The sequence below is a fragment of the Larus michahellis genome, chromosome 5 (assembly GCF_964199755.1).
Source record: "Larus michahellis chromosome 5, bLarMic1.1, whole genome shotgun sequence".
Lineage (NCBI taxonomy): Eukaryota > Metazoa > Chordata > Aves > Charadriiformes > Laridae > Larus > Larus michahellis.
Genome location: NC_133900.1, coordinates 24326503 through 24343976, shown reverse-complemented (window position 1 = coordinate 24343976; position 17474 = coordinate 24326503). Strand labels below are relative to the sequence as shown.

The following is a 17474-nucleotide window of genomic DNA, read 5'->3' as shown; positions in this document are numbered from 1 at the left end:
CTATTTCCCTCCCACACATATAGGCGATTTTTAGGTCGACTGGCAAAACGCTGCTGTTATCCCAGTGGTAGATTGGTTGCACTCATGTAATGTTGTAACATTTGCACTGCCTAAACCTCCAGCCCCAACATGAGCCGAGCTGTGGAGAACAGGCACTTCCTCGCTGTGCATTTTTTTCAGCTGGACATAAGCCTGCTGCCACTTCCTGTTTACATCTGAGCGAGCTTGTCTGGCTCAGTTCATGCTGAGCCTCCTCCCGAACAGAAAGCTCTTGCACGAAGACGCACATGACCTTCTGGCTGCTGGGGTGAAGTTGTAAACATGGCAGGCGTGCTGCACACAGGGCTTCCCCATCTCTGAATTTCTGATGGGTTTTGTGCAGTTGGTGCCGATCGGTGGCAGCTGCTGCGCAGACAGGCTGACGTTGGGCTCTGTGCATTCCCGTGGCTCACCTGCCCATACCCATGACCACCACAGTTCAAACATCCTTTTGTAATTCACCGAAATATTGATGACGGAGGTTTTCAAGAGATGTTGAGGAAGTTTTACAGGGCTTGATAGGATGACATTTGAGTAAAAGCACGATATTAGAAAAAATGTGTCAGTTATCTAATTAACAAAGTTATCCAATATTACAAGAAAGCTCGACAGTTGTTACAGGAACCCTGTACCAATTGCCATTATTTCCCAAAAATACAGACCTGCTGCTGCCCACCACAGACACTGCTGGCTGTACTCACACTGCAGCAACTGTTAGATTTCAGTGGAATTTTTCAGCATTCATAACTCCCCAATTGCGACCAAGTGATTTTCTGCACCACTCCAGACACTGCTCCAGCAACTACTTGCTCAGACATCCACCATCTTTCTCTGAAACACCCCCACTCTCGCTAGCACCATGTCCTCCATGACGTCCAAGCCCACCCCTAAGTCACTTTGAGCACCTCATTCCTTCTCCAAGTCCTCTACGGCAGCCTTCTCTCGCAGCAGCTGGTGTGCTAGGGGGGAAAAGCTCAGTCCAGTAACGTCTTTCATTCGCTCAACATCCTAACAACGCTCCTAGGACTCCCTGAGCATTGATCATATACTACCAAGCAGCTAGTAAAAGCTGAACCTAGAAATTTGATGCACAAAAATAAAACCAGGTTTTACTTTGCAGAAGCAAACCACAAGCTCTCTTAACTAACTTGTATTCTATAGTGCAACTGAATAATACAGCTTCGTAAGAGCTCACAAACCTCCTCCCCAAGAGAGACATTAAAAGACACAAATGCCACGAGAAAACAGTGCATTGCGTGCTGCTAGCAGGGAGTCTAAGGCTCTCGATAAGCTTTGCCTCCAAGTTTTGCCCGTGATTCTCAATGAGCTCTGTGTAGCACCCTGCTGTCTTCAAGGGCACTGCAGAATGGCCTTGCACATCTTTCTGCTCAGTCTGAGCCTGACTGTTGTCCAGCCAGTGCACATAAAAAAAAAAGCGCTCTCATTAATGAGAAATTAATTAAAAGCTTTAAAAGAAATTATCACGTGGACTCAACTACCTGATGCTGGCTTGGTTGACCCATTTTGGCCCTTTATGAACTGTGCCACAAATTGCTATGCGTGGCAGTACGCCAGTAACCAAGGGTTTATCCCTGGTAGGATTCAATCTCATACTGAAAATCCAAGCTAGTACTTGCATCAGAAGTAGGCCTAGCGTTAACAGATTTATTTTGATATTTCAGTGAAAATCTGCTGTGTACATTTGTCAGTGCTGAAGGAACGGAGTGCAAAAAAAAAATAAATCGTATTTACAGAATAGTATAAATGTTTATTTTTCTTTGTGATTTATCTGACTGTTTTATTTGTACAATATAGAAAAGTGTATTCTTTGAATAGGTCTAGTAAATATAAATTTAATTTTTCTACTTTTAGATGTAAACACAACTAGAAAATGAACCCTTGCCCCATTCCCAATTATTTTTATGTAACTGGATGAACTTGACTGTAAATCTTGTCCAGCAGTTTGATGCAAATGGCTAAGGAAGTACAAAAACCAATTCACACATTCTATATCAGGGAGAGGGGAGAAAAGAATCCAAGCTTAATATTTGAGAAAGCTTGTTCAAAACAAAATAGAAGAACTAAGAGCATTTGATTGCACCTTGAAAGTCTTTACAAGCAAAATATTCTCAAGCAATGCCATCATACATAATTACAACTGTAATCTAAATTTCACAAGTGTTTTTGCACACTGTATATAAATACACATCACAAAAGGTGCTATTTAGAGTAAGACACGGAATATATACAAAATTAACATGGATTGAAATCTAAACAAAAGAAGGCATATTGCAATCTGTTTGAAAAATAACGTAAGTAGGTATTACTTTATTCACTTACACTAATTTACATTTATACAAATCTTACTGGACATACTATATTAGGTCACTAGAAGTAAACTGAATATCTGCACTATCTACAGGTAAAGTTACTGCACTGATTTTTTAGTAAATCCAAGTCCTAATTATGAAAAAAATGGCATTTACTTACATAAGAGGTGGATTCCCTTTTCAGAGATTTGCACAAATGTAGTTGCTATTTATGCTCAGGGAGATGTTAATAGCAGACAGGGCCCTTCGGACAGTGTCTGGCAGATCACATCTTTTCTGCAATGGCCACTCAACTGGCCTGCCACTGCTGCTGCCCGCCTCCCAAGCCCTTCGTGCCCCCAAGGCATTTTGAGGGGACACCAGAGAAGGGTCGAGGAGAAAGGGCCTTCCGCTCAGTGCACAGGACTGTGAGGTGAAGACAGGAGTGGAAGCATCCTCCCATCCTATCGCCATCACACATGTAGGCACTTAGCTCTGCTGCTGGTTTGCCTAGTCCCTACCTTTCCCCAGCCTGGCCCTGCTAAAAAACCTGGAGGAAGAGCTCTGCTGCATTTCTCCGTATTTACAGTTTCACATGAGGAATACAAAATCAGTTTTGGAAAACCTAGCTAGTTCAGGCTGCAGTGAGACAGGTAATAAAAATGCCTATGATTAAACATGGTTTTGACGTTCGTGGTAGGTAAGTAACCTACCAGCTTAATTTTGCAAATGTGTTTCACTATCAAAAATGTGATCTGAGATTGCCTGTAACAAATACTGAAAAAGTCCCCTGTCCTAGTCTGTACACAGCTATAGCTGATTCCCCCTGCCTTCCCGCTTTGTGCAAAAGGATCTGTGTATGTGTTTTGGTAGCAATCCTGATTCTGTGCTAGCATCCTCTCTGATCACAGTTCTCACAGTCACTCTAACCAACACTAAAAAAAACTTGCACCAAGTAAATTGTCAACATACAGGGAAGCAACATCCTGAAGACCCACAACCAGGCTGAACATGATCCCTACCTGCGTTTGCAAGTCGATTCAGATGCAGATTGTCCCGAGTCCTCATTAAGACAACTGTGATTCCACTGTCTCACGTGACCTCAGCTTCTCAGACTTAAAAACTTTTCCAGGGTTACAGCTTGATCCTAGAAAACACAATGGACTGCACAGCCCTACCTCCAGTGAGGGATTAGGCTGCTGCAGACCTCTGAAAAACTAAGCTTCACCTAAGCAACAGCATCCATCTGCTGCACACTTAGGTAACACTGTACACTTCAGTAACACTGCACACCGGGCAGACAGTCTGACATTGCGGTGTGGCTGCTCTTCCTCACTTCTGAGAACAGACCACTGTCTTAGCCTTCAAGTTCCAGCTTAAGAAACATCTGAGCTCTCAGCCACATTCCTATCAAAAAACTCCCCATTAATACCATTCGCCACTAAACTCCTTGAGCCCTGCTCCAGTGAGATACTCCACCACTTGCCCAATGCTAAATCTGCAAGAAATCCCTCTGTATTATTGCCTGTCTCTTTCAGAGTGCTCCATGCGCTGAAGGAACATGCTGTGTCAGGTCCTACATACAAGTACTACCTTCCATTTAGATGCTAATTTTTACACACTTTTTTCAGAACTATCTTGCATCACTGATACCTCCTTATTATGGGCCTGTCGCAAAAAGTGTCACCTGGCTGTTGACATCACCTGTGCTTTGCTGTATGCACAACGTGATGCAACTCCATACACTGTAAATAACATATATCATAATAATTTATATATGCCCTTCAGGCAATCATTCTGGAGGAAAGGGGAGAACACATCTAATTTTTAAGAAATCTAAGGTAAAAGCTGTACATGGGGAAGAAGAATTGACCTTTAGGCATTGTCTGAAGTAGAAGAGGATTTAGCTAAGATTTAAAAGGCTCTACATCTTGTTATAAAAGATTTTCTTCTTTCAATCTTTAACAGGTCAATTTACAACAAGCACCAAATTAACAAATATTATTAAATCCTCTATGCCAAACCAAAGTGTCCCTGTGCCTTAAGTGTTCTGTTCAGTCCGCTTTGTTGTGGCTCATGTGCACGAGTCAGCAGTTCATGGCACAAGGGTCACTTTTGGACTTCCCTGCAGAGTTAATAACTCTCATCAAACACCGTCCAAACTCCTCCAGGATCATGCGCTCTGCTGCAGCTTTTGACTTGCCCATCTTCTCTGCTTGCTCTGCCTGTGCGAGAAGGCATTCGCAGGTTGCATCAGCTACCTCCTTGGTTACAAACGTAAAGGGCAGCCTGAAACAAAGAAAGATTTACTTAGTCTCAGCGAAAACACACAAGGCACCTAACTCCAGGGTAGGGCAACTTTTTAGTACAAGGACCAATGAGATTTCATCTGTCCCACTGCTTCCAAGAGCCTTTAGACAACCAACAGGGAGTGGATAAGCCACAGTTAGTCAAATGAACTGGTGGGCCGTTGTGCTTTGGTGCCTGCCTCCATTGATTTACATTTCGACATAGACTTTGAAATGCCCACCTACATAGAACAATTCTCCAGCTTTTACTCTAAGGGCAGCTCAAGGACTACATCCTCTCAGTAAATGAGACACTTGTACTCCATACTTTCTGTGAGCACATGGGCAACCATGAGAAGACGACACTTGGTTACGTGCTTGAACGCAGCTAACCTTGGCATACCCTAGGTTCCCCAGAAAGCACGGTTTTGTGAACAAAAAGCTCCATTCACCTGAGAGCTCCCGCTTCTACAGCTTACACAGATAATATTCAAAGGTGATAGGGACATACCTGTCACATACATCAGAAAAAACACGTTAGAAGCAACTGAAACAGGGTGCTGCATTAACTTACTTCCCACCACCGCTGCTGAGTGCTGGTGTTGGCCTTGTCAACAGATCTGAGATCTGTGAAGATAACTTGGTCTTTGCAGCAGTCTGCTGCTGGACTCTAACTTCTGCAGCATCTGCTAAATGCATCAATGTCTTTCGCTCAGGGCTTTCTTCAAAATTTTTACAGCCAATGCATTTGCATATGGAAGAACACATGATTTTTGCCTGAAAGAAACAAACAAAACATGAGAAACCTCTTGCAACCTTGACTCCCTTTATGTCAAGCCACAACAGAAAGATTTCATTTTAATCTCTTATCAATTAGCCACTAGAAGAAACCCCCAAGTAGTATTCTTTCTAAATTCTCACCTCAAACTGAGATGCCTTCCCAGAATGTATACTTGAATTACATGCAAATCAATGGTTTCCCACTCATCCCCTTCCTCACCAACCTACTGTTTCTGGTGGAATTTAGGTGGTCAAGCTATAAGAGAGGTCAGTCTGCCACTGTCTCTGCATCCGCAGACTGATCAGTTAGCTGACAGAACAACCTTTCCTTTTGTCTTCCGCAGACATGTGCTATCCCAGAGCACATGTGCGACGCTGCTTCAACTCCACCAGGGACTTGGTGCAGTAGATTTCTTTAGGAAATACTGCTCTTCAGTAAAGGACAAATCCAAGCCTGAGTTCAAAGTTGCTACATGGTTTAAAATTAAACTTATACAACCGACAACCAAAGTGATCAATTTTGCCACATATGTGGCTTTCTACATGCAAACTGCTGGAAGAAGAGATAATTTTATATCAATAGAAAGGAAGATAAAACATTATAAAAATACAAAGAGACAAAGCAAATCAAAGAAGTTGCAGCACTAAAGGGAAAAAGCCATTATCTTTAAGATGACATAATGCTTCATACCTCATAGCATTCGCAGTAGTTTTTGAGACATCCCGAGCGTTTACAGTTACACCCTTTGCTGTGTCTCCGATCTGATTCTCCTTCCTTTCCTTTCCCTATTTTGGGCTTGAATGCTTCAGGGTTTCTGTCAAGGCAGGCCTGTCAATGCAGACCCAAAGGGTCAGTCACTACATGCAGGGAGCAGGATTTAGAGGTGCAATAAAAGAACTTAAGCCTTGCAGATGTGGGGGGAGATCAGGGCATTATGCACCCACTCTGCCCTGCGCCATAGCTTCAGAAGACACAAGCTAAATGGCTTTTATCCCGGGGGCAGGGGAAGAAGCCCCTCACCTTTATTGCTTTTTGCCTATCATTTTCGTGGTCCAGGTTGTTATAACAATTTGTACAGTTGCAGTTATTGCAGAATTCACCGTTTGCAAAACAATCACAATACCTGAAACAGAAGATGCAGAAGGCATTTGTAAACACAACCATTACATTGGCTTTAGCACTGATGGCAGTAGCAGAAGTTCCTAGTCTGGTGATAAGCGCAGGCACCAATAAGGGTAAGGGTCACCCTGTGCTCAAGTCCATGTGTACTAGTGGTATCAATCTCATTGCAAGGCCTAAATTCTCTAGCACAGGTCTAGATGCTGTCTAAAGACGTGGGTATAGCTCAAGAGTGTCTGTCTGAGGTGATGTTTGCACAGCACAGGTCCCCATAGCAGCAAGAGAAGCTAATTAGACTTTTTTCATGGAGTGACTCCTGGGTGGCTGAGCCATGTATTGAGGGCCAAGCTGCTGCAGCCACCTCATAGCCAGTTCCTGACCCAGCCAGTTCAAGTTAGCCTTCAGGAGCTCTCATATAGCTGAAACAAGAGGCAAGCAATTGGAGTACCAATCAACAGGCAAACTGACTAATACAGCAACAAGCCTTTTTTTGTTAGTTTTGACCATAAGCTGTTTGCACCTGTGAATTGAGGCAGAGTTCACCAAAGCAGGGATAGAAGAATAGAAAAGGAATAACACCTCATAGGCTTTGAAGCACAGGTAACCAGGGAAAGGATATGAATGAGGGTAAAGCTATGGTTATCAGAGACTTTTCTTTAAAGGGACAAGTACGCGAATAAAAAGCAGCAAAACATAGACAGGAAAAGCCAATCACGTTGCCATGCCTCTTATGTACCTCTGCTACCTCCCAACAGAAAAAAAATCTCGCCACCCCACAGGTCTGATACATGGAAGCACCACATTCATCCCCAGCTCAAACACAGCTTTGGGCCACGACAAACTCTGTCATGTTTCAATGCTTCCAGTACCACCTCCAGCTATAGCTGATGGAAACTACTGATCCTCTTCAGTTGCTTTTCAAATCCCGCTAGGAGTGTATGTTCATTTTGAGGAGCCTAAACCCCTTGCAAAACTGGCTTCCTGCGGCTTGCCCAGGGTAACACTACAAGAACTAGATTATGGCTGCACTGGAGTCCACTACAACCCTTTATCTGACTGAATTGCATTTTGGTACTTTTTAGCATCCTGAATGGTCCCAGGGACAAACTCCATCAAAAGCTTTTAGAACCTGCAATAGCTCTCCTTTCTGTCCTGTTTAGAATTCAGTAGTTTCTGAAACAAAGAGCACGAGCATCAACCCAGAGCATCAGTGAGCAAATAACTTCTTCAAGTTCTCTTCTTTGTAGAGTAGGCTATGTGCCTACCTTCAATATTCATTTCAACATTTCATTCAAAAAGCAACTCCTCTTCCAGATGGGAAAAAGTTCTACTAGCGAGAAAGCACCTTTGCCAGAGTGAATTAGCCATTTGCTCTGCACCAATGCCTAGCAACTTAAAGATATAATTACAGAAGTTTACAGGAAAAAATTGTTTCCAAACAGCATTCTGAAGGTGCAAAGCATCACTAGCAATGCCATTATTCTCCTGTGATTTCTAGAGCTTTTAGGCACCAAAGACTAAAATAAGTGGAAAACCCTAAGCATCTAACATACATTTGGCACTATGAAGTCAGTCATGTATATTGCAAAACATCTGAAAAAACAGCTACGCATGTCCCCGTTTACCATGTCTTCTGTGCAACAGACAATTTTGAGGCAGGAAGCCCAGAGCACACCTCCCCACATAGAGGTGGAGTGCATTACACAAAAAGAAACCCAAGCCAAGAAGTTTAAATACACTTCACTTGGGTTCAGATACTGTTGCATCACTTTGCCTTTGAGTAGCACACCAGCAATTTCCTCCTTTTGGAAATTGTCTAGGGTTCAGGGAACCACAGATTAATTTCAGTATCTCCTCCTGTTACTACCCTCCCTCCCCCCTCCAAAAAAAAATTAATTAAAAAAAAAAAAAAAATCAGTAAACCGACTTTGCCTCAAGTTAAAGAAACTTAGCATCTCCTCAGCTTAAAATGCTTTTATGTCAAATTCTTACAAAGACACTGAATGGAATAGCAAAATATCTCATGAGGATGAGTAAGACTCCCACCTATCAGTGAAGAATCACTTGTCTATTCAGTCACTGCAGAAAAATTGGTCTGTATATCTTTTCTTAAGTACTTTATACAGCATGGTATTACTGATGCACTTCCCCAAAGTACAGTAGATGCCCACTGCTGATACCATGGCAAGTCATTTCACTCATAGCAACAACAACACAACTACAGCTGCTGAGTGGAATTGGCTCCACCACGCAACAAGGCTGCAAAGTTAGAAATGTATAAAATGTTAGGGTCCATGTACCTCACAAGAGTTGCAAAGTTACACAGGCATTGCAACATCTCCACCAATATCAACAGCAACTTTAAATTAGCATCTAGACATAACATTTCTGACGTACTTAAAAACATGATATTCTAATACTTGGCATAAATTTATGATGTCAAAAATAAGACTTAGAAAAAACCAACCAACCAAAAAACCCAAACCAAGCTGTACTTACAATTTCAAACACAGAGATTTAGTACAATTACAAGGCTTCCTGGGGCGGTTTGCAGATTCAGAAGGAATTATTCTGTGGGGGGGGAAAAATGCATTTATATACAAGCACACTGTTTTAAATTCAAGTAAATAGCTCATAATAAAAACTTTGGAAAAAATCTCTATATTCCCCTTGCATTAGGTTTTTGGCTGACTTCATTTAAGAAACTATTATATATAGTGCCTTTCCAACAGAGAAAGACCTGGGTTATTTTCTGCAAATCTGGCTGCATGCCTACAGTAGAAATGAGGCTTAAAGCTGGAGGAAGCATCATAACTGGAAACTGGTATCAGGGAAAGTTTCCCCAGAACATCTCTGCATGCAGGGGGACTAGATCCAACCAATGTTCGCACACCATGATTGTGCCTTTCCTTTTGTTCTAGTTGGAATTTAAAAAAAAAAAAACACAAAAAACCCCCAAAAAACAAAAGGGCTCTGGAATAATGGGAAAGCAAGCCAAAACATGGTATTCAGTTTATAGATAAATTTTATATCAGACAGAGTCTTTAGATGCTCTTAAAACTCGGATTTTGTGTCACTAATCGCTTTCGATGAGATTCGTTCCATCCCTATCCAGCAATTTCTGCACGTAATACCAGGGAGATTAAATCAAACCCATTTGTTTGAATAGCTGCATCTGGATTTGGGATTAGTTTGTATCAGTTGAGGTTGCAGCAACAAAAAGCACCTCGGCATTTACAATTTCCAGCAAACAACAGCACAAAAGGACTGTGCAGAACAGCTAAGCCTGCTGGATTGGGAAAACGAAAAATAATACCTTAGCTGTTATTTTCACTCTTAAAGGAAAAATACAAGACTGAAAAAAAACAAAGCCTCCTATCCTCCAGCACCTCTTTCCAGCAACATTGAGAAATATTTCAGGCCTGTAGCTCCCAGGTGCTGATGCAAAATGAAGAATGAGCAACAGGGAGCTTTCAGGTCAACTTCCTGCTACACAAGTTCAAAAAACAGAAAGGAAAACACACCTTTGATCACGAGATTGGCTCAACTGTCAGACAGACCCATGTCCTTTAGTCACAGGTAACTACTACACCCTAGTATACTTGATTTTCTTGGAAAATCCCTTAAACCAAACTCCAACACCTCAGCTCCCCCACTCAGCAGCCTATACTGCAGGGGTTTCCTTTGTGGTTTTGGTTGGTTTTTTTTCACCCTCCAAAACACTCACCCATTGAATGGTAGCCGTGCTTGGGACTGGATGCTAGATGTCCCTGTAAAGCCAGTGTTGCTTGCTATAGATACATATGATGACTGTTGTAGCTAACAAAACAAAAAGGTTAATATGTAACATAAAAGAAATTGCAGTATATACAAGAGTATGTGTAGCTAATCTTTTAATTAGCTGTCCAGACGTCGTTATAAAAACAATATGCTTGCAAGCACAGCTTTAAACATTTGTAGAACTTGGACCAGGAAGCATAAACTTAGCATAAAAACATTATTTTAGATGATATTTTTGTTCTCTATTACAGTGTCTACAGACAACACAGAAACGTTCAGACCACAAACAGTTCCAGCTCCTAAAGTCATGCTCATTTTCCCCCTTCTTTTCTGAAGCAACTCTGCCCCAATACAGCAGGATTGCTTCCTGCACAAATTAGTAGCTTCCTTCATACACAAGCCACTTATTACGGAATTAAATAAAAGCAAGTAAAATGATTTACATTCCAACTTTTCTGCATATCTGGGCCCACAGTTTGGTTTTCACATTAAAAAAACAAAACCTCTTAAGAACCTGCCAACACTGTTTTGGGCTACCTTCTTTTTTATTACCTACACACAGCCATTTTCTCCTGCTGGGACAGTTTCTGAAGACAGATGGCACTAAACAAGATGTGGACCTAGGCCAGGCAAGAGGGTACAGATTGTGTGTGGAACACAACCTTTGAGAGGAGGTCCAACAAATAGTATTCTTTAGTTTAAGGTAAGATTTGTGGAAGTGGACTGGAAGGACACAGTAAAGAGTCTTCAGAGCCAAACTGCAACTGTGACAAATCAGAAGGGAATCAGCAGTGAGGTTAGCAGCAGTAATGCCATAAGCTGACAGAGTCCTTGTTTGTACAGACTGGATGGTCAGCCTTCAGCAGAAGGTTTCATTTATTCTCCTTTTCATTCTGAATATTGGTCAGATCTTGATAAAGAACAAAAAACTAATCCCTAGACCTAGGCTGGTGTGAGCGGTACCCCCTGTTCCTGACACCTGGTGATGTGGTTAACATAACACCACTTTATAATGCAAGCAGCCATTCTCTGTAACCAAGAGGGTCACATATTCATTCCTTTTCCCCTCATTATCAGGCCCTGAAGGTCCTGTGAACCAAGTAGACAAACCAAACAGATTTCTTCTTCCCCTCACTACCAGCCTCAAGATTCCTGGGCACCAGGCCAATTACTCACTTCCTTACTGGCTGTGAGTGTCTCGGGCACCCAGACAACCAGGTAGTGGTGATGACCCTGTCACAGAACAAGGGAAGCATAACGGCACACATAGCACCGTAATCAAGAAGTTACAAGCCTTAAATGAGGAATTTGGATCAGAACTGCTGCTGGACATTGAGACCCATAACACCCTGGTAGCCAAGGACACCTCCACTGACATCTGCTTCCTCTGAGGATTGAGTGACTCGTATTCTTTTTTATGATTTTCAAGTCCAGATTATGATTGTTATATTGATAAAGCAAACCACGTATTAAGATCTGACCTGATGTGCAGATGGTTTAGGTGATCAGAAATTCTAAGTTAAGATCTAAGGGATTAGAAATTATAAGTTGTTATATTATAAATTCTGTACTACATTACTTATAAAAACCATACTACGCTGATTCTGCTTATAGAAATCCTGTGCTATTCCGATTATAAATTCTATGCTATACTAATAAAAAAAATCCTGTTAAGAAAATAAAGCTTTAATTGTAATTCTGATTTAGCGCCATCATCATTCTGTCAAGGTTCCCTAAAAGAAACTGTCTGTCCCTTTAGTGTAAGGTGACAGTTTGGGGAGCAAGAATCTTTAAGAGGAAGGCAGTGTGCTCCACAACAGGACTACTTCTTTATTTATCTCTGGGTTAACACCGTACCTGTGTGACATACTGAGCTGGAAGGACTGCATACCCGACGTTTCCTGTGCCAGGTGCTGGTGCCAGTACAGTACCCGGTGGGAGGTTGGTGAGGTTGGGCTGTATCTGTGGCAGTGGAGTGGCTGGCATAATAAGTCTTTGTTGGGGCTGACTAGTAGTAACTATCTGGGAAGTTGGGTTGATTGGTTTGGGCACTACCTGGAGAAAAGAAAAGAGATCTTTATGAAATCATTGTTTTTTTTGATTCAAAATTTTATTAAACTGCTAAAACCAGACTTTTTTTCCCCATCCAGCCAAAATAAGTCAGGAATATGCCTTTTACATTTATCTCACCTGTTTCACAGTCTGTGCTGGCACTATGGGAACAGACATCCGCACTGGGGTCGCGTTCACCACTACTGGCTTTGCTAGTATCAAGAAACAACATCATGTTAACACACATTATTCACTCAGAGTCCACAGTTCAGTCCTCCAAACTTTCACATGTGCATAACACAAAGGTACTTAACAGCATAACTATGCACTGAGATTAACTGACGAAACTCATAGCACTTAACACACTTATGTCTAAAGAGCACCCCTGCAAACAGGTATTTGGCACAAGAGTGTGTGTACACACTTCACAGCAATGGCTTAAAAACCAGCTTGGATGCAGAGCTCCTCTGGACACTGGATTTCCCCTGGCAAGAGGAGAATACAAAAACAACAGCTTGGTTTGAAATCTTTTATTCCATCACAGCTCCAGAAAGCGCAGACAGAAACCAGCAGAAACATCTGGTGCTTCTAAAGCATTTTACATGGAAGGATCTTCATATTGCAGGAATTCTGGCAATATGTTTGTGGGCTGTCCTGGGTTCACGCTTTTTATACAGAGGATCTGGTACTTGCCGTGAGTCACCCACAAAGCTGGTAAACTAGGGAAAAGCAACATAAAATGCTCCAAAGATTCAGGCTCAATTACAGAGCAATCTTACACAGAGGAGCATTTCCACATACAAACCAGAAGTAACAACACAATATGGAATTTATAGGATTCTACCACAAAACCAAGTATATCTGGCATCTCTATTATGTACTCATTTTAATCCTTACAAAAAAAAAAACAAGAAAAAAAAACCAAGAAAAACTTACCCTGTTGAAGAGGCTGTGTATTCGTACTGTGATTTTGACTGGCTGATTGGGTTGAACTATTGGCTGTTGTGGCAGTAACGAGTCTGACATAATGGAACTTGCTTCCAGGTACCTGAATCTGCTGAACATTGGGTGCAGTTGCCAAGGGAATAATTGTCTTGAACTGAGATGTACCCACTCCTCCTACAGTAATGGTCTGCACTGCTGATTTCACAGCCTGTTAAGCCAACACAGACAGCACAAAGTTACTTGTACAAAGGCAGAAAGAACATCAGCGTGTTTATTCCTCAATTTGTTAGCGAGCAACTCTTCAATCCATTTGTATCCTTGAGAAGCATGTCAGTTATCCCCATTTTCTCTTTCAAAAGTAAAACAGATGCAAAGAGATTAAATGCCTCTCAACAGCTCAGAGCAAACTCAGTTCCATTTTCAATGCTCAACGCCAAACACCAGAGCAAACTAACACTTACATGAGCAGAGTGACTCGGCCCACTTCCCCAGATACAACATTTGCCAAAAACTACCTCAGGTGACTACAGAGAACATTGTTCAGTTTGTATTCAAAATCAAGCAATGAACAAACCTAAAAGTATTCCTGCTAATAAAAACACATGGTAAGAACTTGCAGAACTGTTTGTGCTGGACTGGGGTATGATTTATCTCTGCATGTACTGATATGTCCTATTAAGACAGTTTGCAACTAATACACAGAAATTACTGTGCAGCCCTTGAGAAGGAAATGGAACAGAATCCATAAACTGATAGCTGAAGACAGAAGAGGGCACAAGCTGAGAAATGAAAGAAGCAAGAGCAATGAACAGTAGCAAACCAAACGTATTAAGAAAAAAAGGAAAAAGGGGAAAGAGAGGGAGTCTGGCAGACCTGTGTTACCTCACAGCTGGAATAACAGTACATCTTGAATTTGCAAGACTTCATCTTTCCAATTTCTTTCAAGCTACAAACTGATAACAAGCAAGTGTTTATTTTATTTATACACATTCATAAGTCTACCAGTTTGATAATGGCCTCCTTCTTCCAGCCTTGCTGACAACCTCAAACCTTGGTTTATTCGTCCTTTTTCTCCTTCCATCTATCTTCTTTCTGAGCTCAGCTTTTTATTCTCAGTATCTTTTAACATTGACATTAAATGTATCATTGCTCTTGGCATTAAGTTTTAATATTAAATTTGGTTGATAGCATGATGTGACTTCTTATTAGAACATTTTCCCAACTCCCCAGCTTTCAGCAACTACACAAATGAAATCTCAATTTGCACTTATTTAAGTGGAAATATAAGCCCAGTCTTTTAAAAGAAGGTGTTTTCTTGGGATTATTTTTTTTAATATACTGAGACCTCAGCAACCCAGAGCAATTCAAAATAAGCTCTATCTGCAAGCACAGACACAGCCTAAGTGTTGTCACAGGGAGACCAGCATGAGCAAAGATCCTTCTAGCACACAAATTAGTGGCTGCCATCCAAGAACAACTGGGGAAATTGTAAGATTCAAGTGACAGTTCCTCTAAGGACATGTTCTTGAGCCCAGTGAAGACAGGTGAAACCCCTGTATTGAGTTAGATAGCTTTGGATCAGAACTTAGTATGTACACCACACAGCCATCTCCATTTTGTCACTTAGGATGATTGCATTCGAGTGATTTAACCTTTTAACGACTGTCTCAGGAAGACAATTAAGAAGACAACTTTGCCAGTTTTACTCAGGGGGGTGTGGGGGGGATCAAATCAAATCACGCTGGTGTCCATATATCCATATCAGCTTTCCAATTATCACCTGTATCAGTAAGACGAGACTGGCAAAATATGTCCGAGTCTCTGGTCTCATGCTGTACATGCAGCTGTGTCCACTCCCTGCTATATGCACTCTGGTTATTTACACTCACACGCATCCCTTCACGTTTGCCAAAACAGGAATACAGACATTAAGATAGAAAAAGATTCACTTAAGATTACAAAAGAGAAAAAAAGTAAGAACTGTATTTTGTAAGACAGATCAGTTTTGTCCTGTCATTCATTAATGCAAATCAATTTATCAAAGCTATTATGGAAACCCCTGATATTTTTCTAGAAATGAGACACAGGAAATCAATGATTTCTAATTCTGCAGGTCTCTGACCATGGTGTCTTGCTTATGCAGACCTCTACCACAAGAATATGAATTCCATTGTTGCAAACCTTAGGAACACCTGCAGCCCTAGTCAGTGGCCTAGAAACAGTGGTAGAAAAGATAGAACCACACAAAGAACTCTTCCTTGTGTCATAAGCAGCCTTTCAGATGACTTGGGAGATTCAGTATGCAGAGACAAGAACTTGCACCAAGTGGGGCTTTGCAAGTTGGAAAGCTGCTTTCTAACAGCATGCCCTTTTATGGGCTTGCAATGGTTTGCACTCCTCGATTGGAGAAGTGCATGCTCCTCAGGGCAATGCTTTTGCCAATTCTTAAGCAAACACCTTTATAACAACACCTTGGGACTGACCACTGCCCATTTGCGGTTCAACACTCCAGTTTTCCGCAAGTGATGAGACAGAGACACACTAGAAGACAAAGGAAAGTCAGTCTGTACCTGGGCGGTTGTGTGGTTGACTATAGCCTTCCCAGGGGAGGAGGGTGCTGACTGCTGCACTGTGAGGATCTGCTGTCCTAACGCTACATTCAGTGGGACGCCCACCGTCTTCTGGGGGGAGTTGGGAGGCTGGGAGGCCACTGACACCACTGTTAGCTGCTTGGCAAAACAAAGAAGCAGTTTAAATCTCTGTGCAGGATACAAGACCCTGTACATATACATTTCTCCTCATGAAAGTACAGTTCTCCATCAGTACAAAGAGTTCTTCCTGCGAACAAGGGTGCTGTATTTAATCACAACTCACATGGGTCCAACCATGCAACAGCAGCACATAGACATGTTAGAAATTTCAAGGCATTGCTGGTTTCCAGCACCAAAAGGCCCCTGCAGAAAGATAGCACTGCTTCTGTTTTTTTTTTTTTTTAAAGGAAGCTGACGCTATTGTCCATTGTCAGGATGGATTTTCTGAATAACAGCTTTATAATCAGTCCCATGACTGTTTCATCATAAATGGAAATTCTAAAGGAGATCTGTGGGGAAAAAAAAAAATCTCACCTTACACTACCGATTCAGCCAAAGTATAAAAATGTCAGTATTTTCAAATCTAGTTTCCAGATTCCCATAGAGAACCAGTCTTCTGATTGCATTTCTGCAGAGTGCAATGTTTGAGTACTTTATTCTGTGTAGCCGCAGTCCTTCCAAGGTTGGTTTTCTACTTTTTATTCTAAAAATCCTTCTTTATGTTTTAAGGAAACTCCCAATTTTTGAAAACATTTGCTTTTAAAAGATACTTAGAACTACTTATCTACAGTAAATTCAACATGTAACCCTAAGGAGTCTTTTCACCCCCACTCACTGTTAATTTTGATTATTTTTTTTTTTTTTTTACTTCTTCCTCATGTTGCTTCTCTCACTAATAATTCTCAAACACAAGCCCTTCATTCCATTTCTATAACACTACACAGCTAAAGCACAGCCAAACTAAGAGAATTCTTTACTCTTAAGCCAGTTTTTATACTGATATTTAGTTTGCATGCACTATGCCTGTCGCTCCCCCCCAATTCTTATTTTCTCCAGACAATTTTATCAAGTCTAAAAATACAAGTGTCACCATGGCACTCATCTCTAATGCAGCTTGCATTGGATGAGTTAGCTTTTCTACATATTGCCCACCTGTGCCAATCTCCAGCTCTGTATTTGTCAAGGACCATTGCAAATCTCATTTACTTCAGATGGGATTAGGGAAGACTAAATTATCTATGCAGTGGCAGGCAATGGTTAATAAGTGCTGACCTATTAGCATCATTGAGGTCTCCTCTTAAACAGTCTGTTAATGTTTTATGGAGGCATTAAAAAAAATACTGTTTGAGCACTTGGCTAAGAGAGAACAGCTGCTCTTGGAATGGATGCTTAGGGAATGGCAAGAAATCGCAGGAATGGGGAACTAATGCAGTAATGCATATTTACTTAAAACCACAGTAAGGGAGCCAATTGCAAAAATTCTAGCTTAGGCCATTACCATAGAGCATCGTGATGTGCAATGGAGACTCTGGAGCAGTGGGATCATAAACAGCTTGTAGCAAAGACACAG

The 17474-nt window shown here is 41.5% G+C and overlaps 1 protein-coding gene across 7 annotated transcripts in view; it reads right to left on the bottom strand.

The window, feature by feature from the left end:
• Window positions 1–1693: 1693 nt before the first annotated feature.
• The window catches only part of LIN54 (lin-54 DREAM MuvB core complex component), a 42490-nt gene continuing 26709 nt past the window's right edge, over window positions 1694–17474 (bottom strand). For 3 of the 7 annotated variants that reach the window (XM_074589178.1, XM_074589179.1, XM_074589180.1), the window contains exons 5-14: window positions 15884–16042; window positions 13305–13521; window positions 12507–12580; window positions 12174–12371; window positions 10264–10355; window positions 9036–9107; window positions 6438–6540; window positions 6108–6245; window positions 5211–5413; window positions 1694–4637 (exon numbers count right to left, since the gene is read on the bottom strand). In XM_074589178.1, the coding sequence (XP_074445279.1) occupies window positions 4436–4637; window positions 5211–5413; window positions 6108–6245; window positions 6438–6540; window positions 9036–9107; window positions 10264–10355; window positions 12174–12371; window positions 12507–12580; window positions 13305–13521; window positions 15884–16042 (1458 nt within the window). In that variant the 3' untranslated portion in view covers window positions 1694–4435. The remainder of the gene's footprint in view (window positions 4638–5210; window positions 5414–6107; window positions 6246–6437; window positions 6541–9035; window positions 9108–10263; window positions 10356–12173; window positions 12372–12506; window positions 12581–13304; window positions 13522–15883; window positions 16043–17474) is intronic. The other 4 variants (XM_074589181.1, XM_074589182.1, XM_074589183.1 and 1 more) reach the window with 2 other exon arrangements.